We start from the raw sequence: 24,155 nt of genomic DNA, 5'->3' as shown, positions 1-24,155 counted from the left end.
AGTAAACGAATGTCAGACTGCCCAGGCAGGGAGACAGAGTGGCAGAGTGGGTGGGCTTTGACAGACACATCTCACACAGGCTGACAGCTCCGTCAATAGCCCCAGGATGGCCGCCCTGATTGACAGCTAGCAGGTGGCGCATGAATGGAGTTGTCAGGCCGACTGTCAGTCAAAGTCACATCGCTGTGGCTACGAGGCCCCGGCTGAACAGGCACACAGCTGCCCAAGGTGATCTCTGGGTATACAGGCGGGCTTCTGGCACGGGAGGCTGAGGCAGCTCAGATCACGCTAAAATCACCATACATGGCCATAGCAGCACACAATAGCTCAGTTGATTGTGCCTGTGTTCCACTAGTGGATAGATCTGGTATATACACACATGATTGGTTTGACTGGATTGAAAAAAGTAGGGGGGGGGAAATCATTTGAATGTACTATCGATGAATCTCTGCAGTTTTTTCATTTCTTTGGTTCCCCTTAATTGAGCATTGTTCCAGCACGAGGGCATGAAGCATAGGAGTTAATGGGCAATAATTATATGTGAGAGAGGCTTTCTCCCTGGAGTGGAATCCAGAACAAATGGAAGCTCCGATGTGCAACATTCTACTTCATTACATCTGCCGCGATTAAAGCCTGAACATCTGGCACCATATCCTGACAGATAGACAAGACTTCTGGACTGGAAGGGAAATCGAGCGATATTTACAAAAATGTAACACAGGGTATTTACTGGATGAAAGAACAAGTGCTTTGGGCAGGCACGGTACACTCTCCCTATCAGACAAGTGCTGGACTGATAGATGCATGTAAACACAAGTAAATCGTTTGGACACTTTAGACAAAATGAACGACACTAAGTACCCCAGCTACACATTCACATCACAATGGACTTTATTATTATAGGCAGCTTCTTTTGCTACAGATAAATACATACTGTGGCTCTTCAAGTAAACACTGGAATGTACATCAAGGTTGGCTGTTAACTTCTTTTTAACAATCTCCATCATCCTAATCCTTTTGAGGTGAAGCTAAAACAATAACCATAACTGTCTGTATGTGCTGTTAATACGATAACATCAAGTCCCGCAGAGGGATGTCACGCCGATCTGGTCTGTCTCTGGCGCACGGTTGTCTCCCGTGATGCTCAGAGGCAGTCTGGAGGGCATCTGGGGTGTGTGCGAACGTCGAAGGCGGCGGTCAGGGTAGAGACTGTTGTCAAACGGCTTACGGTGCACACAAAGGACGTGAGTCTTCAGGTTGCCCTTCTGGGAGGCGCTGTAGGGGCAGTAACGGCACTGGAAAGGCTTCCGAGCTGGAAACGAATACACGGGAATGGGGTGGCGGTTAATGTTTGCAACAAGTAAATAATCACAATCCCACCGGGCAGTTTTTGAGATTATAATGCATCGGGTTTGTGCATGCTGAACACAACACAGTCAGCCAATAAAATCAAAGAAAAACAAGTTCCCTGACAAAAAATAAAAACCCTCACTGTGTGACGCAGAATAAGCCTCTGCTAAAACAGAATAATACTGATTTCTGTGAAGAATGCATGTGGTATGTTTTTAGTTCTGGATAGCAAACATTAGTCTTGGCAGGTCATTTTTCCAGTGCTCTACAACAGATGTGGCCAGGTGAGATGTGAGAGAAATGTTAATATTTGTTATTGTGCACTGAAGCTGCTGTAGGCTTGCAGATTGTTGATTTTCTGATCACTTTGGCACTTAGCCTTCATCCTGTGACACCTAATGGGCTGACGGGTTTTTCTAAAAAGGCATGCAAGTTCATGCTCATTATTACACACTTCCTGCTCACAACTCACACATGCACGCACACACACACACACACAAATAAATAAACACGCACACAAGTGTTGAGCTGAGGAATGACAGATGTCTGCAGCTGGGAGGCAAGGCATGCCAAAACGTCCTGTCTGTCCACCTCCTTCGTGCCCGCTGCATAGTTTCTCCATAAACAATGTGAACATACATGACCCAGCACACAATGTACCCTTAAGATACAAACAACAAAGCTTAACACTAGTAGCTTCCAGATGTTTATCCAACCTCAATAAAAAATCAGTATGATACCAAAGCCTTCAGGCTTGCTAAGATCAAAGCAAAAGTGACTCATTTACCTCTCTACCTAGACAGCCATGTGTCCTTGTTCACCGCTGTGCTATTTTTGAGATGTTACCTCATATAATGACTTTCTCTTTTCCCCTCTGTCTAACACTTCAATGTGTTTTTCTGTGATTCATGGTTACAGTAAACCATTATGTGCTGATGTCATTTGACATCACTTCCCAAAAAGTGAGGGCTGTCTCAGCCTTTTCACCCCGCCCTCGCCTCTTCCACTCTATCATGCTCCTCATCAGAGCTGAGACAGCTGTACACAGCTCAACGCTCGCTTTCACATCTACATAAAAAAGGTGTTTTTTGGAGGGAAAAGTGGGAAAACTCACAGAAGGTGTGAGCAATAAAAGGTAATGCTCCATCTGTTGCTGTATAATAACCTGATGGCCGTAAAGGACACACACACACACACACATTTACAAACTAGGCCTGACACATCTGAATATCATCAGGATAGCACAGAAGGGTCTGTGTGTGTCTGTGTTTGTGTGTGTATGAGAGACAGAGAGCTGGAATGAACAGCAGTAAAGATAAGCTTTGTCAGACCCAGGTAGAGTGCAGTTTGTGGCGCACCTTAAACTCTGCCTGCCTCACTTAAGCTTCCCTGGCTTCAGCCTGACGTGGAAAGACAGGAGAGGAGGTTGGATGCATAAAAATAAACACTCCTTGTTAAAACTTTAATGTCATTTTTCTGACTTCAAATTTCACACGTTCCCTTGTAACTTGATAAACTTGACAGATTTTCCTCAATCTTATCAAATCCTTGTAAATGCACTCAGGCGCTGTGAACAATTCTGTAGCCTATTACACTTTCATAAAGTCGGTTAATAATAAGCCAAAAGGTCTTGGGCCTACATTAGTCGCTCGGTGCCCAGCGTGTCTCCCCCTTCTCTGCCTCTGTTGCCTTGCTTTCTGTCCCTCCTCGTCTTCCTCAGTCTGCTGCTCTTTTAGTCCTCCCACCAGAGGAGAGGGGAGGTCCAACAGAGGGCAACCTCCAAATAAGTTCCATTAATCACAGGCCAGAGTCTAATGTAACTAATATTTTACAATTAGAGGAGACAGCAGTGGGCTCTTAGCCATCCATCTCGCCGCCATATGATCCTCCATTCACAGGCTACTCAAGCCACAGCTTCAGACCAGCCATTCACTCAAAGAAATACACTCACACACACACACACACGTACCCCTATACATATATAACAATGCATGAAGAGACTCAACAGGAAATGAGAAGGGTGGGATTGTGTGGTGTTGAAAGAAAGAGTGGAACTCTGCCAGTAGTACAAAAACAGAGTGATTACTGACTTTGAATCTGCAGAACGTTGACACTGAACTTAAAGGATAATCTCAGTTCCTTGCAATTTATTTTCACAGTTGCGGCCAAAGGAACAGGACAATACGCACAATCTTTCATGAATAAGTCAGATTATAAACAAACCAACAGTTTAACCACATATTCAAAATGACTTTATTCAAAAGATAAACTGAAAGTGAGTGAACTTGAAATCACAGCACAAAAAGAAAAAAAGATCTGTGCGCACATAAATAACCTGTCACAAGTATGTTCGGTTAGAGATGAACCAGAAGGCAAGTTTAGAATTTCTTCAAATGGATGTGTTGCACCTCACATGTTATATTTCAAAGAAAAGGGGAAAACTTGGGAATTTGTTTTAAAGTTCATCACCCGACTCTGGCGTGTATTCCCAAATTTCTGCATGTTGAATGAGCCTTTTACTAATTCAAAAATCAAGATATTGCATCCAGAGCTAGCCTACCACTCAAAAGGTTAAATATAATCCTTTCATCTAACTTGTTTCCCCTCTTTTCATTCCTTTAACTAGTTATTTTATTTAATAGGGCTAAAACCTCTGTGTACAGACTAAAATGTGTCAACCTTGGATCAATTTTTAACAGTAAACTAAGCAAAGTTTTTATATATTCTTTAGTAGATTTTTACTTATTTGAGTCTTTCAGTTGTAATTCTTCTTATCATCATTCTATATATCAAAACAGTAGGTTTATATGTGGTTATATTGTCTATTATGGGAAGTATAGTTTTATATATATTTTTGTTTTTGTTGCTATTGGGCAGGGACTAGTACTAGAAAAGCATATCCTGCCTTGCCTTTGCATATTTGCTTGAGGTTGTACACATGTATGTTCACACCTGCATGCATGCAATGATGTGTTTGTGTGTGGTGTGTGTGCGTGTGTGTGTGTGTGTGTGTGCAGCGAGAGTGTGTTGTGTGTCACAGGCTGAGATAATGACCATGATGACAGTGGCGGGGCCGACGGGGGCCAGAAGAGCTGAATGGTGACGGATGACACAGGCCTGAGCTCTGATGGCACACAGACAGTGAGTGATGACTGCACATCCTTCCCAGTGCTCCACCCTTCATTATCTCTATGGGGAGAAGCACGGCACAAAGGCAGGCCGCGCTGCCCTCTCGCTGCCCTCAAACGACATCTGCTCATAGAGACAGCCGCACTACCGCTCCTCTTTCACCTCGCTGTCGCTCCATCTATCTCCATCTATGGTGATCTTTCTCGCTCCTTTTCTCTCTCCTTTTCTCCTGCTCTCTGTCACCCTCTCCGCGGAGGGTATACAGAGGTCAGACAATGAGATAATGACTCACCCCTTTCAACCTTTCAAATCAGGGCCTTTTCTTTCTCTCTGTCCTCCATGTTCTTTCATTCTTAATCCTTTCTTTATCGATCTTCTCATGTTCACTTGTTCTCATGAGTCTGAGGCCTGATCTGACATCACCGAAGGAACAGTTGACATGGTTAACTGGTTAACTCTTTTAAAGTTGCCCCAAGGCATCCATTTTGCAACATGACAGCATTCTCAGAAATAGTTGTCCTAATTGTGCCTCTGAAATATGGATGCATGTCAAACTACTTGGGAGTGAGCTATTTACCGCAGCCTCAGCTGTTAGAGTGGTAAATGTTGCCATCTAGTGGTTGAGCCCAAGCAGCGCAGAGGTAAGAGAGTGTTTAAAACACAAGGGAGGGCTCAGTGAGACTAATGAGCATGCAGACAGGTTCAACCAGAGGTCACCATCTGGCCAATTACCACTGCTGGCACATTGGAGCCGACCTGAACTGTCATCACAAACACATCACTCCATGTCCAAACTGCCCAGCAATATGTCACCATGCCACTCGACGTGCCATACAGTATGGAGAGGATGGGGTCAACAGAAGACAGCCCCATGACAAAGCCACCTGGTCAGCGCTGCAGACAGGACAGACTGCTAGGCCACCTGCTTAGCTCAGTTTTAGAGGACACTCGATGGACTCTCAATGTCAGCCCCGCATCTCACTGTCCAGTTTGACTGACAGGTGTTTATTGTGCCTTTGAAGTCAACTTCCTGAGAGAGAAAACGCAGAGGATCAATCTGCAGTGAACAAAAGGCAAGCGATGCTTGAAATAGCTCCTTGCATTGATCCGATTGCTGAAAAGTGCAGGCCACAGTTACGGTATGGCCTGCTGCATGTGAGGGATGAACTGTTTGATGTCATTTTTTCTGCTTTTCGGAGGAAAGGTTTTTTTAAAATCAATGTTTTTTAATCCAAATGGCATTATACATAATAAAAGCAAGAAAGAAACATGAACAGTGTGACGGCTATGACAGGAGGTGAAGGGGAGGGGTGCTTCTCGGCATATTATAATAACCATCTGTACAATCAAATAGAAAACTACATCTTGCTGTTAGAATCATAAAGAAAGGGAACAGATGTTAATCCCTAATGGAGTTGACAGGCACTTTCCTGTCTTTCACATGAACATATTGAGTTTCTGAATAAGAGGGGGATCAGAGGGAAGGTGTATCATGTTGCACTCATAATACATGCATATCAAAGACCCCAGCTGTTGGATTCCCTCTCCTGAGAGACAGCATTATTAAATCTGCACTCAGCAAGCATATCACACCAGCACAAGAGCTTAAGCCTCTCCATCAGTGGGCTCCATTGGCTTGGCGATTTGTAACCTATCACACTAGGAGATTATATCACCCTTTAAAGTGTAGGGGTAATCAGTGCCACACACCTGTGTCTTCTTTAGCCCTTGTTTGAGATCAGATATAAGATCTGCAAGAAAAAACTCAAGTGCTATAAGTATAAGGGAAGTGTGCTGTTCATAATTGGTGTGATTCAGTCACACACTCACACTCGATCTTCACACTTCTGCTGTCAGGTGACGAGGGCTGAGATACCGCCAAAACTTTTTTTGGTGTTCTGTAGCAGGATCCTCACACCAGACAATGTATAAAAGTTTGAGCTTGCACTCTAGTTGGCCAGTTATATATAGAGCTTAGTCAAAAAATAATAATCATGCTCTGTTCCCACTCGCAGCAGTTTATCACATGCACAGAAATAATGTGGTTCAAAGCATAGCTGCTGTCTGACCACTAGGTGGCAATATTTGCCTTCGAATCTGGAGACAGCTCTGGATACATCTTGATAACAGTGACAGCTGCATTTAGTGTATGTGATATATAAGCTCGTGCTCACCTGATGCAATGTCTTTCTCCATGTTCCCCCCACCGTTCAGACCGACTTTGTGGGCGCTAGCAGGTGTGCTGTTGAGGCTCCCCTGGGATCTGAGGAAGGAGAGCAGGCCGCCCTGGTGCTGAAGTGGATCCGACTGTCCTGGAGTTATGCTCTCCAGAGAGGAAATGGGAGATTCAGCCACAGCTCTGACCCATTGTCCTAGCTTGTCTTGCTTCTTTTCACCAGCACCCTCAAAATCAGCGCTGGCCTCTCCCGGCTCTTTTGACTCAAGGACATTATTTTTCAGTATTTTCCACTTGGCAGCATTGTCATTTTTGTCCTCCCTCCCTTGGTCAGATTTCTCAAATTCACCTTCACCATCATGAACTGTAGAGCCTGCGTTCTGTGCGTTCATCTCCTCCTTGGCTCCGTGCACCAAGAGGTCAGACTGAAATGTGGGTTTCACACTGAGTTCAGCTGGTGCGTTCGAGTAACTTTGTCGCTGGCGGGTAATGGAGGAGGACAGTCCATTACTAAAAACGCTGGACATCTGTACCAGCACAGCAGGAGACACAGCTGAATGAGATGTGACGGTGTCTGGCCTGACAGACAAATCCAAAGGCTCATACTGGGACTTCCGATTTTGAGCAGACAAAGAGCCGTCTAGACCCGCATCTCGGTCAGCGAGATCGGACTGCTTGTTAATGAGCAAGGAATTTTCGCTGTGGCTCTCCAGACCGAGATACGGCCCCGCAGCCGGGCTCCAGTCCTCCCTGGATCTGGGTCGGAGCTTGGAGCTGGGGTTAGGGCTGGAGCTGCTGCTGCTGCTAGGCTGTAGAGGAGAAGAAAGATCCCCGTTGTTCTGCCAGTTGGTGAAGTGGTACTGATCCAGATGGAAGCCGAGGGAGGCTGTCTGTGCAGAGGTGTAGTCATTTGAAGGTGGACACCTGTAGACTTTCTCACCTAACAGCAACAGATGACAACAGCAAAAACATAAGACAAACTTAATCAAATTAGGAAAGCATGTGCATATGAGACATACTGAGCATTTGGTTCTGAGCATGTACCAACAACAGTTGTCTAAACATGAAAAATGTTGCAATCCCACACCAGGCTGAGTTGAATGATTTAAGTGCTGCCCTGCAGTAAATCAAGCTTGTAATCAGCTTTCAGCTCCAGTGATCCATCATTTTACAGTATGGACGCCACCACCATGTGCAATAAATACACCCAAAGACGTTAACACCAAACAAGATTCTTCCAGAAATAATAAACAGTGAGATTGTAAAGCAACTAGAACAAGGCAGATGTTGCAGACAAGAACCTCATTCCATCAAAACCAGTAAGTGGGTTTCCCAGTCAGAAATAACGAAGTCCAACATGTGAGCAGTTCTGATTAACCACACCATGTACTGTAGCTGAGTTTATTTTTGCTTCACACTTGAAAAATGGTGCGTTGGAAACATAATTCAAACAGTACAAAGTGTATTATTGTGGAGAATGACAAAGGGTGATTTTTCTCCTTTTAGCCAGTGAATAATATCCATCTGGATGCAAGATTTGATCTCGCACACCATAACTTTTAATTAAAGGTAATTTAAATGTCTTCTTCCCTCTGTTTACCTTCAGTTTAATCCTTATAGCTATCACAGAAACACCCTTCAGGGTTAAACACACTCCCTGTGACCATTTTGAGTTAGTGATTGTCTGAGACCTCTGCCTTGCACTGTCTTTAAACAGCCCAGCTGTTTCGCTGCCATTCCAATTACAGTAAAAGTCATCCGATGCCATTAAGCCACAAATATTGGCAGTTTATTGCCCAACACTCTCCTGGCATTTGAAGGTCAGGTCATACATTATACTGTGTCTTTTAGGGATGTGTCTGGGATAGGGAGATAAACCCACCACCATTAATTTAATTCTATGCATATTGATGCCTTATTGTTCTTCTTTAATGGACTAATATCTGAGTTACAACAGTGATTCATTCCCCGCCAGAGAAATATCAATTTCATACACCTCGAGATCTGACCCTGAGGTAATTCTCTGAGGTAAATCTAAATCTAATGATCTGTAGTAGTTACTTTACTTTGTTTCCAACTTTAATAGAAAACCTGCATTATGAGCTGAATCGTAGTAAAGAGAGGGCTGTTTTTTACTATTACAATTTACAAAACCGTAAAATAACACCCACGTATTAATTAAATAGAGCTCCAGCAAATGAAATTGAAAAGTCACAGCTGAAATGGGAAATTCGTGTCCTTGAACTAAAGTCTTCTCCTTTTGTTTGCACTGCACTCTGAGTGTTTATATGTGAGTGTGCTCGTATAGAGCATGTTTGATTTAAAGTCTACGTAAGATTACATGTGTGTGGGGTGTGCAAGAGCGGGAAAGAGACTTCAACAGTGCCACACCCTTGTCTCCAGTAACAGACCAAAAAAAAAGAGAGAGAAAAAAAAGATCCAAACAGCTTAATGGAACTCTTTCAGACACACTATATATCTCAATTATTCTGTGGCTTAAATTACGATGACATTACCGGTCAGCTCCAAATGCAGAAAACACATATATCTGACCTCATCTTTCAGTGCGGACCTTCCTAAACCCATTTGCCAGCCTTCATGAAAGCGGTTAAAAACAACACAAAGACTGAAGACTCTGCCTTTTTTTCTCTTCCTTTGGATGGGTGCCATCTTTGTGATTGCCTGGTTCATGCTAACTTAATCAGTTTAAGATTTACTTACAGTGCAGAGGCGCACATTATGTGAGGGGAGTAATTTTAGAGCTTAGATTTATCAACCAAAACTCCAATTACTGCATCATTACAAACCCCAGCCTCTCTCACCTAACACAGAGCATCTAATGAAGTGATGCGTATGAGTTATCCGCCCTTACTGAATGTGCAAGGCGGATGAAAAAGGTAAATAAATAAATAAATGCCTCAAGTGAGCCGTGTCTATGGAAAAAGCATGCAGCTGGGCTCGGACGAGTGATTCATTTCATATGGAAATGGGCTTTAAAATTTACGTCCATATATCACCGTCAATGCAATCACATACTCACACACTATATGCTTACACATGCATTTGGCAGTTATATTGTAGGTATCAAACTCTGTATGCAGCGGGGCTTTGCCTCTTTCTGTATATATGTAATCAAGCAACTGAAATGCAAAACAGAGATACATAGTGGCTGGTTTGGTTTAAGATGAAACAGTGAGAGTGAGAGTCACACACAAGACTGGTGAGAAAAACAGGGGCACCAGATGTTCTTTGATGTTTATAATAGCATATATTATTAATATTAATTAGACCACATAGTCAATGACGCATTTGGGACGTTTCCAAGTCAATTAAGCCAAATGGCATTCAGGAGACGGTGGAACAATATTTCAAGGCAGGTGTTCAGAACTCCCTGGGTAAATCTTTTTATCTGCATGCTAGGAAAACAAGCATTTTGAGCTTAATTTGAGCCTCATATCTGCAATAATAATTAAAAAGAGGATTAAAAGACAGAAGTGAGAGGGAAACGGCAAAGCCAACAGGTAATCAGTTTAGACAAACCAGTCAGACTGACTCTGATCTGTGAATAAGAGCTGAATTTGTAAAGCTATGACAGAGTTAGATAAGGACCTATTTAGTAAAAAGATGCTTTTTTGCTTTCAACAATCACAAAGAATAGACGGATGGAAGTGGAACAGCCAAAGGAAAAGTGATATTCTGCACAGCAGCCTGCTTTATCTGTGTTTCTGGGTAAACCGCTGCTCATATTACCATTCACAGTTTTATAGACGCTTATCACTTCAGGCTCTCTTGGCTGTAACAGTTACAGTAAAAGTAGCATAAAAGCAGGGAACACATGTGGGGACAACATCGTTACATGGTGCCTGCTCGCCGACCTTGAGGTTAAGAGTATTGAATGGGACTAATTAATAACTGTCAGCGCATTTTAGCAGTTTGTGTTTTCTTCATTCAGATGTGGGATCTAGCTGGTCCAATGTAGGTCAGAGGCCTGCAGCATGGACCCTTTGTGAGCTTTAAGAAGAGTCGTTATTCTTAATCTCAACTTATAATTAAAGTTAAAGCGCATTTTGAAATCTGTGCTGATTAGATATTGAAAGAAGGAATTCATAACACGCCTCCTATTCAAATCAAAGTCAGATTTCTCATTTACGACGCTGGGTGTTTGTAGTTAAAAATCTAAATCGGGCGCTGTAAGAACCTGTCTCCCACTCTGACAGCCATGACTGTACTATATTTGCCATCCATGTTGGGTACATCAATAACTTCATGACCACCATAGGCTGACTATGAATAATGTAGCCTGTAATTCTGGACTAATCAATGTTCCTCAAGCCGAACATCTGGCAGTGGTAATTCTTCCTCAGCATCTCCGCTCTCCTGAATTAGAAAACACTCGCTCTCTCACTCTCTCTGCCTCCGTGTCCAAGCATCGAGACAGACAGACTTGATCAGTTACAACCCCCCACCTCCGAAAAAACTTATCCCTGTTATTAAACCCTCATCAAGTGGTGCGTGTTCTCCATATGTGTAGGATTTACCTATCTGTCCCGCAGCAGACCTGTGCGTTGAGCCAGGGCCAGCAGCGTGTGATTGTGTTAATTAATCTGTCATTGTGAGCACAGGGAGCAGCTGCAGAGGTCTCTGGGATATATTGTCAGAGCTAAACAATGCGGTGCTAAGCCCCCAGAGTGAGTCTACCATTACACAGGACTAAGAACAGAGAGGAGAGGAGGAGAGGGGGAGAGAGAGCCTGCCGGATCCATCATTGACTAAAGCAATGACGCCTGACCTTTACAATGAATTAGTTTCCATGCTTAATATTGACTGAAATTAGAGTCTGATACTGAATGTGCCATCCCAGAACTGTGCACGCTCAAATCCTCAGCTAGCCAACTATCGTAAATGTTTCTGGAAGTGACACCGTATGGTCTCGGAGATAGGGGAGAAGAGGGAAAGTAGAAACAACAGAGCTTGAATATGTTTCTTAAAGAGCAACCAGAGAGGGATTTGGCTGTAAACTGTGAGCATTTACATGTAAATATGCAGATGCCAGTATGTGTGTACAATATGGAAACAAAACATCTAATGAGATTAGACCTGATCCATTTATCTCTGCTCTACGGCCATCATTTAAGAGGATACTGGCCCAAATCCCACAGGAGCGCAGCAGACTTAGATGCACATAAGTAGTTCTCTAACACTGGAAGAAAATAACCGTAAGCATAAGCTGTGAGGAAAGCGAACAAAGTTTGGATTTATCTTTTCTTCTCGTCTCTTAATAACGCCGTTACAGCAGTAATTTAGACTCATGATAACATGTTAGCAGGATGCCATGATAAAGAAGGCATTTACCCATAGAGCCGAATCATCTAAATCACCAGGTGGAACAGAAGACTATCAATAAAAATACCAGGTGGTAGATCAAATCATAAAAATCACTGGGTGGTATATATCAAATCATTAAAAACACCAGATGGCATGCATTAACATCTTGTGCCCCTGTAGGCAAGGGGTGGGGATGTGACGGATATAAAATAGAGGGTACTAATTATCCCTACAATTCACCATGATGCCATTATCTTTAAAAGGAAGACAAAGTCCTTGTGGATGATAATATCTGTAGCTGTGTTGCTGACCCTGTGCTTGCTTCAAATCCACCTACTCTAAGTAGTCACAAATATGATGACACATGTTTTACATGCACTTGATCATTTCTGACAAAAAGGGGAAAAAATATAACAATAATAAGATGCTTTTATGTCAAATATTTTGAGATTAGTTCACAGATGGAAACATCAGGGACTAATTCCTAATGAATGATTAAAACGTTATCTAGAGGCTGAGACGTAGTCCTAATCTTTTACTCTGAAGACTTGTCTTCCTGCACTGAATTACCTGTAGCTGGAGAAGAAGATTGTGGTCGATGGTCCACAGCGCTGCCAGAGTTCCCCGTCTCGGTGATCATCTCTGCTGGCCCATGATGACTCACGCTGCCGGGGCTCCCAGGTCTGCTTATGGTTTTGGTGTCTGGGTCACCAAAGCACAGTTTCCCATCATCTACAGGGAGACATCTCTCTGGCAGATAGGAGGAGCACTGCTGCTGCTGCTGCTGCTGCTGCTGCTGGTGGTCTTTAGGGCTGAACATTTGCTGTTCAATAGGTAACCCTGGTGTTATGATCTGCCAACCTGCATAGCTGCTGCTGTTGGTGAGAGCATCTCTGGCAGCAATTATTTTCTGCAGATATTCCATGCTAGAGGAACTCAGCGGAGGGTGGAGATGATTTAGACTCATCGAAGAAGAGCTCTCTGCATCTGTCACCGCACCAGGCCCCGAGGAAATCATCCGCCCTAACATCTCTCGGACCTTCATGTCAACACCAGCTGCAGCTATCATCTGGTTGTAATCTGGGTGGTCCACTCTCTCAGCTGTAAGGAACCTGTTGTGAATGCGGGAGATGTACTGGGAGTAGAGGTTGCTCTGATGCTCCGATGGCGTCAGGTTACTCATTTCAGCAGAGGAATCACGCTCGGGAGGGAGATTGGTCTTAGCAGCGAGCTTATTAAGGTGCACCTTCATGTGGTTCTTCAAAAACCAGGGTTCCTTGAAGCGACGGCCACAGATTTGGCAGCAGTGCTCAAAAGAATCCTTGTGTTTCCTCATGTGGCCCTTTAGGAACCAGGCCTGGCTGAAGGTCTGGCCGCACACCTCGCAGGGGAATTCACCGACAGGCTTTCCCTGATCACCAGCCCCAATCGCGGGCTTTTGCCCTGAGCCCGAATCGGCTGTGATATGTGTCATTTCAACATGGCTGATGAGCTCCTCCTCGTGTGAGGCAGCAAACTCACACAGAGTACATTTGTAGGGCTTGTGGAGGATTCTGATGTGGCGCTCAAGCTCTTGCTGCTTCCTGAACTTTCCCTTACAGAAAGAGCAGCGGAAGCCAGTGGTTTGGGGCTGGATGGCCTCGTCGTGAATTGTAGTCAACTTGGGAGAGGTGGATCCACATGGCTGGCTGTCTGCTGCGCTAGAGTTGCTTAACAGCTGAGGCTGTGTCGGAAAAGTCTGCGGTAGAGGCTTTTGATGGTGGTTTATATTAGCTGCTTGCGGTTGGCTAACGTGACTAGCTCTCATCTGCCTGTCTCTTAGTATCGCCCTTTCCTCGAGCTCGTGAAGCAACCTGTTCTCCTCCCTAATCCTCCCACGGCCTTTGCCCAGAATGCCTTGCTTGTGTGTGCGGAGGTGTATCTTCAGGTTCCCCTTCTGTGCAGCCCTGTGGTCGCAGTACGGGCACTTGAAAGGCTTCTCACCTGTATGAGTGCGCATGTGAAGGGAAAGGATGCTGTTGAAGCGGAAACGCTTTCCACATAACGGGCAGGGATACTTCCTGTTTTTGCGGTTATCATCTTGGGAAGAATTAACCTGAGAGACAATGCTTTGATTGGTGACTCTCAGGAACTGGGAAAGCTCTACTCTCCCATTCATGCTGCTGAGAATTCGTGCATCCATGATTTGGTTGGCCAGAAGTGCCATCTGGCTCCTAATTGGGTGGGTAGATGGGGTAATGAAGCTGTCCTTTCGGGGACTGGGTGATGTTACAGTATGGTGGTCAGGGGTGTCTAACTGGGACAGTCTGAAGGTTAGTAAAATGAAGTGTTTGCACTTATTTAGCTGAAACAGGATGTGGATTCATGCTGTTTAGATGACGTGTCTGTTTCCTGTTTGTCTGACCTAAAGAGAAAAACAAAAGGTGCATTAAGTTATTTCAAAGTCTGCTGCAGGAAATGTATTATTTAAAAAATTAGAAGCAATAAGAAGAGCAACTAAGTAAGGAAAAAACAAAGCTAAATAAATATGGCCATGTGTTGTCAACGAGGTGTAAATCTGTACTTTTGCAACTGCTGTATAATGCCAGTTATGCACCACAAATAGGTCAGGAAATAGTGCAAAGTAGGTTCTGACTCTCCTCATCCTGTCTTAAGTATACCTGTGGTTTTACATTATTGTTGGAGACTGCGAAAATGCTGATTATGTATAACCACAAAGGCTTCCTCAACAAATATCTCATCTTTACTAAAGGGTAAGTTGAAAATCTTTGTCTAGATCTCATTTTGTTAGTGACACACAATACTAAGGCAGCAGAAACATCAAAGCCTATCTGCTTCTACTTGCCCTTCCTTCGCATTTCACAAATCTTTGAAATGCTTTAAAGAGAAGATTAAAGTAAATAGTTAAGCTTTTTCAGCAGGTCTGCTGCATATTTGAATAAAACCGTTACTAGGATAATTATGTCACAGGAGTACTGAGGAAAATAAACAACTTAATGATGGATGCAAAAATTTAAACTAAAGTTAAAGGAAGCATATCTGAATAAAAAGCCTGCCCTTCCCAGCTCCCTTTTTTATTCGACTGTAGCAGCAAAACAAAGCTTCAAATTCACATCGTGCTACAATGGTAGAGGTCACACAGGCGAGCCCTGCACAGCTCTAGTGCAGCACCAAAGGGCACAGAACAAAGCCTGCACTGTCCACACTGAATTAACACAGGCTTACATCATCCTGGACTGCAACCTCAGTCAGTCACGAAAATGATGTACACAAAACCACACAGATAAAGAGTTGGCAGGCAGGGAGCAACGGTTCGTGTGACTGGCGTGTCCGCTCTAAGATGTAGATTAGAAATCAATGTGACCATTATGGTGCTGACTTAATCATATCTGACAAGAAAAGGTCTGTAAATTATATCTTTATATCATAGATCCACTTTACAGCTCCTGACCCGATATTCCTGAACAGCCTTTCCACAAAAGAAAGCAAATGGGAGGTTAGCCCCACTTCCCACGCATTTTCAAGAATGGCCGTCAGTTAGACCGAGCTCACATTTGCCTTAATTAATGTCATTACTGTGCAGTTGCTCTTATTGTACGGTGTAGCCAATATAAAGTCTGCAACCAATCAATAATGATTGATTGAACTTAACTCTAAATAGCTCTGTCTCTGCAACATCTTCTGAAATCACTTTGACGATGGTTTAGTGCACAAGTGCATGCCTTCTTTGCTAAACACTGCACATGTGTACTAGCTCTGGGTTAGATTGAGAGATTGAGCTAAACAAGAGAGCAATAAGAACAATCTGGCACGACACAATCTTGCTGTCATACTCCGGCACAGTAAATCACGCTTACCTGGGCGCCAAAATGAAAACGCTAACTTTCATGTAAATAACGGCCTTCCAAATCAAATCTGATTATGAGTATAACCCATAACAACGTCAACCAAATGTTAGCTGATTAAAAAATAGTCTTAGTCAGCAAAGTTTTGTTTGGTCAGTCACAGAAAACTCCAACAACCACAGGAAGTGGTGACATTGCGTCAGACAGCTAGTCACAGATAGACAGTGTCATTTACAAGAGCTGGTGTCTGCATTTGTTACAGTGCACATGTCAGGCAGGCAGGAAATCCAACGTGTGGGCTCATTTTGTGAAGGTAAAGGATGACACCCAAGAGAGTGACAGGCAAACTCTGCTGGCAAATATTTTGCCCATCATTCATCCATCTCAAACTTAGCTTATCATCTAAAACGTGTAAGCAGCCGCTTAGCATGGCTGTTCATTATTATGCTAGACTGACCTTGAATTCTCATGTCTTGCAACAAATTTAAAATTAACATAACTTTTGCTGTTGTCACAAACAGGCAGCTCGCCTCCTGTGTGTTCTTGTATCTTTTAAAGCTTTGTTATAATGCTTTTGTATTCTTCTGCAGTGTAAAACAGCAATAACAATGTTATACATTACTCCACTCAACTCAAACCATTATCTGGTGCCCCCTAAAATATATATATATGTTTAAATAATTAAAATAATATCCTAATTGTGGAATAGCTAGTCAGCTACTAGTCAAGGAGATAGCTCTACCCCTACTCCACAGCAAGTTTGATCAGGCATGAAAATGTTGCACATAAAACCACCCGGATAAAGAGCTGCCTGCAGCCATGGCTGGTGTGAGCAGTGTGTCTGCACTGAGCTCAGATCAATGTAAGGCTACAGGCCTGACCTAATCACATCTGACAGGAAGAAAGTGAGCGAATGATATTAGCATACACTAGATCTACTTCATATTTACTAAAGTGATATTTCTCTGATTAACTGCGCATGGCAACGAGGCAGAAAGCTGTCATTGCTTGTGTGTGCGGACTGGCTTTGGTGGGAATCTGTGGAGATAGGAGCGGGGCCATCAGGTGTTTTCACTGTCAGAGTGGATTAGGCTCTTTTAGTGCAGATTGAGAGAGCGCTTGATTGTTTTGAAGCATTGTGTCACAGTAGCGCCTCTTAGGTGTGGACGCACATATACGAACAAGGAGCAGGTGTGATTTAGCACAGGCAATAAAAGGGAAACAAAAATGTGACACATACATTACAACCAGCCAAGGAGGCTGTGCATTTGGGATGATTTTAGATGTGACAATATCAAACACTGTTATATTTACTTTCACTGCTGTCAGGCGAAGGGGATTCTATAAAAGATTTGACCTACAAGAGAGTGGAAACACGATATTTTTACCTTGTAGTGCATTGCCATGTAGGATGGATGGATAGATGCGTCGAGGCCTAGAGTGATGAAAGTGGAATGAAACACGTAAATGAAATTTATAGATCAGAAGTGCGTATTACATTTTTCTTTTTAGCAGCGGTTAAAATTAATAAAAATCCATTAATAATTTATGTTGGTTGTTGACTGAAAAATACAATAAATGCACCACAAATGGCTGCAAAAGCCTTCTCCCAACAGCTACAGTGAGCCCTCTAATAAGCAAAGAAAGCTAAAGATCATCTGATGTTAACATGACTGATAACAGCCTTTTCGTGTACGTTGTTTTCAGATGACCAAAAACTGGAAATCCTTGTTTAATTTCAGTATGTAACTATTTACCGTCCCTTGTAATAATGTGTAAAAATCTACATGTAGTGGCTTAGATGTGTTCTGTTTACCCAGGCAGGCTGGAAACAGTTGTACGCATGATACAGTAATAAAAACTCAACTCAATAGTGAACACATGCAGTTAAAAATGAAACACATATGTAATTATAGAGTTGGATGCAGATACTCATGCCTCATATGAGCAAATAAGCATGCAGTCTGACATTTAATATGTCTGTTGATGTCCCAGATTCTTTGTAAAATGGTTCAGCCTACTTCAAAATTCCTGGAATTCCTGACTTCCCAGGCTGCAGAAGGCAACTGTTTATCACACATGAGCTTATGTAAAGACAGTGAAAGCCCCATGCTATGCTTTATGTCCCCTGTATCTCACTTCATCCACGTGCCCACCCACCAAATCAGCCAGCCAACACTCCTGTGGACTGCAATGTCAGGGGATGAACAGCATGCTCAAGGAAGAGGGCAGTGGTAACACAGCTGCCCACCATGACCCATACAAAAGATAGCACACATATACTTTCTGACAGCCAGATTAATGAAACCCTATAGGAGCTTCTCTGTAGGCCCCCCAAAAGCCTGACGGAGACAGAATAGTCTAACCAGCACCATTCATTACTGCAGGAGTACAGAGCACAGAAAGAGCACACACAGCACTGACAAACTAGCTCCTTGTGAGTAATAGCTAAAGAACTCATAAAAGAATACATACACATTTGTTGCGGGTGTTGTACGTAAATCTATGCCACTCCTTCTACCACTATCAAACCCCCCCCCCAAAAAACCTGTCTTGTGCCCCTTAAAAATAAACCTGGCATGCAAGTGATACAGCAGTGATGAACAGTTATGTGAGAATCGGCTATTTCAGGTGGCTTTCGATTAATTTTGTTTGTCTCAGTCAGCAATGCAGATTAGCGGCCTTGAATGCGCTGCAAAGGGAAAAATAAGTTCCTCTGGCAACATACTAAAAGCCACAGGGTATAGCACCTGGAACTCAGACTGAAAACAGCAGGTTTGCTTAGAGGCAACCAGCTGTGTGAGTACCTGTATGAGCTGGTGGCGTCTAAGTCTTTTCAGATGACAAATGGTTCCAATCCGCGTGCAAGGATAAGACGTGAAGAGTGAAAGTGTGCATAGGTACTCTGGTGAATACGAGCAGTATCATAACCATGTGTGTGTGTGTGTGTGTGTGTGTGTGTGTGTGTGTGTGTGTGTGTGTGTGTGTGTGTGTGTGTGTGTGTTGTAAATAAATTCTGGATTCGTGAAATTCCTTCGTTGTTTTCATTAGCTCTCACACACTTCGGAGTGAGGAAATATAAACTTCACTCTTCTTTGTCAGGCATTTGCAAACACACCCATTTTCACATGCTGTCTCTATCTTTCCATAACACACACACACACGGAGGCACATGCATATAGAATGTATTTAAGATCACTAATGTGTAAACAGTTGCTCTTGTTTGCACAGACCACCTGTTCTTTCTGGACACAAACAAAGCTTTGGCGTACGATGGGGTGTGTTAACAGTGTGGGGTGAGGAGGGGATGCTTCACAGAAGAGAAGCCTATCCACATGGTGTAGGCTGCATCAGATGGTTGGGCCCTGCATGACAGCAGTCAGCTCCAACATAACTCGCACAGATCTCAAAGAACACAGCTTCTTCAGTCTGCAACAGACTGACATGTTTTGCTTTCTCGACAACTTCCCCGGGCAGATGCAAACTCTTGCTCGCTATAACATTTAAGTTAGCAGCCCTCCTAACTGTGAAAGGATCAATTTGTTTTTGCACTGCATTTGTCTTTCACATTGGCCAATATTTGCAAAAGTGAAAGGAAGACACGAAAAAAAAACTAGATGTGTCTATTTTCAGTTGCGAAAAAAAAAGCACTTGAAGGCACTAAAACAAAAGTCATTAAACGAGTCATCACAAAATCACAGCAGGAGTCTGGTAATGCCACTTACAGTATCTCATTAAGCTATGGCATCCACAGCAAAAAAAACCTGACAAACAAAGAGCATAATCCAAGGCACATTAGCTGGGCTGATAATTCAATGAACTCTCATTTGGCAGCCATCTTGCCCTTGTGATGGTCTTTTTTCAGCCGCAGCAGCAGAGCACAGACCCCTCATGAAGTTCCTCTCTCTCTCTCTCCTTCTTCCTCTCCCCATCAATCTATCTATCTCACACATACTGTATATCCCTCCTCCTGCTCTTCTTCCCTTTCTCTCACTCTCTCTCACATGCTCTCTAAAACAACAAAACATCCACCATTAGACAACGGGGTACCAGCGTAATTAGAAAATGACTTCCTTTGCAATCCTAGCTAAGTAGTTTACACACTGTAATTACAGGGACAAAATCATCTTTTCATCATTTCACTGATTGAGCTCATCAACCCAGTGGGATCCCAGGACTGTGCTCAGGCAACATCTGGGCTAAGAGAATTAGCCCTTAGTTTAGCAGGCCTTACACAGTGGCAAGCAACGCAGCATGACCACCGGACATGGTCACACATCTCTAATTGGGACTGTATTTTTTTTTCTTTTTGATAATTAGGCCTTATCAAAGAGTCATCATCCAGAGGAACGTTCAAAAGGTACCCACCTAAACACAACAGGAGACATTAGGGAAGAAGAGCGCAAGCAACGCAAAGGATCATCTCGATTTTCCCACACTTCCCAAAATGCCTTATCAAACTTTTACTCCCCTGCAACAAACTCCTGTAGTTGTTAACTGAAGCACCGAAGATCGACCTTGGTGCACAACAACGTGTCTTTTCGCAGAGAGCTCTGTTTACTCTAATTCTGTGTGTAACTCGAGCCTTGACTTTCTAACAAACACATGCGGTTCCTGGAGTTGAAGGTGAAGTGCTTTCGTTCGTCTCTGTCCTGTCGAAGGACTCTGCCTCTGTGTGTTGGCAACAGAGGCAAGTGTTTAATGTGGCAGCTGTTAGCCTCGTGGATTTTCACTAATCACTCTCTCCTGATTACTCTGATGAGTGTATGATGCTCTTAAATAATCAACCCGCAATGAAAAAAAAAGAAAAATAATTATCATCATCTCCCTAAGTAGTGCAGCTGCACCCGCCTGCAATAATTACAACTAGAACAGGGCGCCTTCTCTCGTCACTTACAACCACTTATTATTAGAGATAACGCTAATTGGTGCAGTGGTGGGCGACAATTCTTCATGGGGTTCATCATAAAAAGCCAAACCTTGAAAGTTATGGCACATTAGAGGTCTTAAAGCCAAGGTACGGTATTAAACACTGCATGCTGAGACACGCCGATAATCTGAGCCAGGGGAGTAGTAGACGTCCTATCACTAGCCCCCTGGTTGCCTCACTACCTTGCCCTCACTCCACCCTTCCCCCACTCGTGGTATCAGCCTGGCAGACACAATTAACATTTTCATAAAAACAATTCCCTGCCTCCAATAGTCCAATGTAATTTGTTTTCCATCTCTGTTCATTAATCATTGTTTAAATCGGTGAGCCATCCCCTCCACTCTGCCATCTGCACTCAGCTGTGTTACAGATATGACACCTTCCCCCTTAATGGGAGCTGACAGCCAAGAGAGGAGGCCTGTGGAAAATAGCTTCCTGCATGTGCACTTCCACCTCACATACTGCCAGCAGGTGAGAGAGGGGTATTTAATGGGTTCTGATTAATCTCAAAGGCAAACAACATTACACTACAACATTATACAGCATGCAAACAGCATGCAACCCCTACATTATGTGCAAGTATGGAACAGCAGTATAGAAAGTGTGAAAAGCAACAGTGGATGGAATAACTAGAGCGAAACTCACACAGACATGCTTTACAACAATGGCAGAGCATTCCACATTTTGTCAAAGTTTTTTTGTTTTTTCTCCTCTTGTTAAATTAGTGCAACGTTCCTACAATATGCTATTGTTTTCCTGGAATTGGGAGCAAGGTTATTAATTATTCACTGTTGTGTTCTCATATGAGGGGGCTATGCTTTTCACTGTATTGCCTCATAGCTCAAATACTTAAGGCCATAGTACTCGGGCAAATTTCATGAGGCAACATCACAGAGATATTATCACAGTGCAGACACTTAGCAGATTCAAAGTTTCCTGAAGAGTTTGAATGACTGGAAAGGTCAAAGTTCTACGATTTCCACATAATGCATCGGGAAAGACTACATAAATTACTTTTGCATTGCTTTGTCTCCATACTCAAAGTGATTTTAAGCCAAAGTCTAACTAGCTTAGGCATTTTGGGGGGGGGGGGGGGAGAAAATCCTACTCAGTGTGGTGGTAAGAAGGTGCCAAAAAGTTCATCTGGCCTGTTGATTTCAGCGTGGATTACAGATATTCAAATCATGTGCCTCATGTTCAAACAAGTGCTTCTATCAGGGGAGAAAGTTGCCAAGCAGAGCTTTGTCATGTAAGCTGCATGAATTTACCGCAGCATAATGAGAAAACGGCTGTGGCGCTAAATTTAATACAGTTTCATCCACTCACCCTCCCTCTCTCTAATTTCTTCTCAGTCATAATGATAATAATTTTTGATACCCCTCTGGTGTCAGTGCAGCGTATAGTTTACCCTTTTTTTGTGGTGCCACCTGAATATGCACTGGCCCAATTTTTCATCAGGAACTGTGTCACAGCTCACGCACACTCTCGGTTATAAAACGCTTTAGACAAGCACCCCAACTATTTTTCAGGGTGTTTCTAACAAGGAGAGCAGCAGCAGTATTAGTAAATGATGTGTATATTCAAAGCTGAATATTTCATGTTGATTGATCGTACTGACTGCCACCCACCTGCTCCTCCTCCTGTCCCACCGGAGCTGGCATGAGGAGAATTCAGTAATTGAGAAGAGCAGAGCATGGTCTCTCTTTGCTCACATATGACAGATGGGGCATCATCGCTTCAAAGGAGAGCATTTGGAAACAGGAGGAAGGAGAAGGGGGGGCAGAGGGTGAGGGTGGCTTTGAGAGTAGCTGTGCCACTCTGTACAGGTGATAGTTAAGAAAAAAGGTTACAAAACCTAAAACGTGGGCTTTTAATGCTGCTTGAGGTGTCAAAACTACAACTTGAAAACTGTGAATTCTTTCGGGCTCCTGCTTGTCTTTAACAAGCAAACTGGGGATTGTAATGCACAGCCACCTTGCGTCATTCTTATTCATAACTACACAACTTATAGTATAAAAACCCTCATTTTTATGTTTATAAATCATAATTTTACATTATGTGAAAGAAAAAACCTGTATGCAATAATATGATATAATTGAAGGTTGCAGTGAAATATGATAGAATATGATGCTCGTGGTCTAACTGTATACTAATTATATGCTCAATAAACACCAGAGAAATACACAGATTTGGTATTTTTTGCGTTCTATTGGATGACTCTCGACTAATTTTTACGATGAGCTGTAGAAAATTCCTTAGTCACCTTTCAGCCCTCGCCATTACTTCCTTTTTAACAAGAAAGAAAACCAACAGTGGCATCCCTGGGAAACGCGTGTCCATCAGAATCCGACTCGTCAGAAACTTTTCACAAATAACTTGGGTAAATCTTTAAGAGTCGCAGTGATTTCTCTTACCTGGCCAGTTCGAAGAGGCGCGGAGGACACGATGTGACAGCTGGAGTTCAGTGGAGAGTGATGTTGAACTGGATGACTGACTGCTGACTGACGGACTGTACGCTTCACACGCTTTATCATAAATGCCCAGCACACAGTAGCGCACTGATTTCCTCCTTTAACTACCTTTTCCTCCTCGGTCTAAAAAAAAAAAAGCGTTTACACGGTTTAGCCAGACGAAGCCAGCAACGCGCTTTGCTCTGTAGTATTTCCAGTTGAAGAAAGAGGTAATGAAATCTTATAAAAAATTACTCGGGATACTTCGACATGTCCCGAAGCCGTATGTCTCCCTCATCTGGCCGCTGGTATGTAAGTGTAACAGACTGGTACCGTGCGTAAAATGTGCACCAGCGTCTCCAGAACGCAGACTTTAGAAATCAATAACCCCCCCCCCCCCCCTCGATATGCATGCTTGTAGAAGTATTATGTTATATCATGCATGTCACATTAGTCCCGGGGATTACCTGCAAGAGTGGTGCTTTTACTTTTGAAAACTTCTGTGAAAGCACGAAGGATTTGTATGGAGCTCTCATCTTTAAAAAATTATACACATTTATATCGGGAAGATGTTGTATAGAACACTTTGTGCTGCAGCTGCTGCTTATTTTTTTCGCATCCGATATGGGTTTTCGACGTTTAAGAGAAGACGGGATTATACCTGAGTGATTATAGGTGGTAAATGACTCTATTAAGAAAGCTTAATTGGAGGCTTGAAGCATCTCTCACACTTCTGCTCTCCGCCTGACATTCAGTATTCTCCAAAAAGGAAAAGAAAATCTTGCCATCTTGCTTCTAATGCAAATATATAGATAAGAGAATATCTATCTATCTATCTATCTATCTATCTATCTATCTATCTATCTATCTATCTATCTATCTATCTATCTATCTATCTATCTATCTATCTTTAGATAGATAAAAAAAAAAAAGGTCATAAAAGAAAAAAA

General features: G+C 43.0%; 1 protein-coding gene across 2 annotated transcripts; it reads right to left on the bottom strand.

Moving 5' to 3' along the window:
* Positions 1-867: 867 nt before the first annotated feature.
* On the bottom strand, positions 868-23,514 carry LOC101479980 (uncharacterized). Of its 2 annotated transcripts, XM_076885588.1 has the most exons (5): positions 23,170-23,514; positions 17,214-17,260; positions 12,551-14,384; positions 6,654-7,595; positions 868-1,312 (listed from the first exon to the last, which is right to left on the bottom strand). In XM_076885588.1, the coding sequence occupies exons 3-5, from the start codon at positions 14,184-14,186 to the stop codon at positions 1,077-1,079; spliced, it is 2,814 nt and encodes a 937-aa protein (XP_076741703.1). In that variant the 5' UTR covers positions 14,187-14,384; positions 17,214-17,260; positions 23,170-23,514; the 3' UTR covers positions 868-1,076. The 2 variants fall into 2 exon arrangements, with proteins under 2 accessions (XP_076741703.1, XP_076741704.1); XM_076885589.1 differs by lacking the exon at positions 17,214-17,260.
* Positions 23,515-24,155: the final 641 nt, after the last annotated feature.

The sequence above is a fragment of the Maylandia zebra genome, linkage group LG7 (genome assembly GCF_041146795.1).
Source record: "Maylandia zebra isolate NMK-2024a linkage group LG7, Mzebra_GT3a, whole genome shotgun sequence".
In the NCBI taxonomy this organism is placed as follows: domain Eukaryota; kingdom Metazoa; phylum Chordata; class Actinopteri; order Cichliformes; family Cichlidae; genus Maylandia; species Maylandia zebra.
Note: the sequence above shows the minus strand (reverse complement) of the source record. Positions and strands in the feature narration are given on the sequence as shown.

Coding starts and splice junctions, on each gene's coding strand:
- LOC101479980 (XM_076885588.1), bottom strand. CDS start 14,186: ATGGCACTTCTGGCCAACCAAATCATGGATGCACGAATTCTCAGCAGC. Junction 7,596..12,550: donor ATCTTCTTCTCCAGCTACAG/GTAATTCAGTGC, acceptor TGTTGCTGTTAG/GTGAGAAAGTCTACAGGTGT. Junction 1,313..6,653: donor GGAGAAAGACATTGCATCAG/GTGAGCACGAGC, acceptor ATTCGTTTCCAG/CTCGGAAGCCTTTCCAGTGC.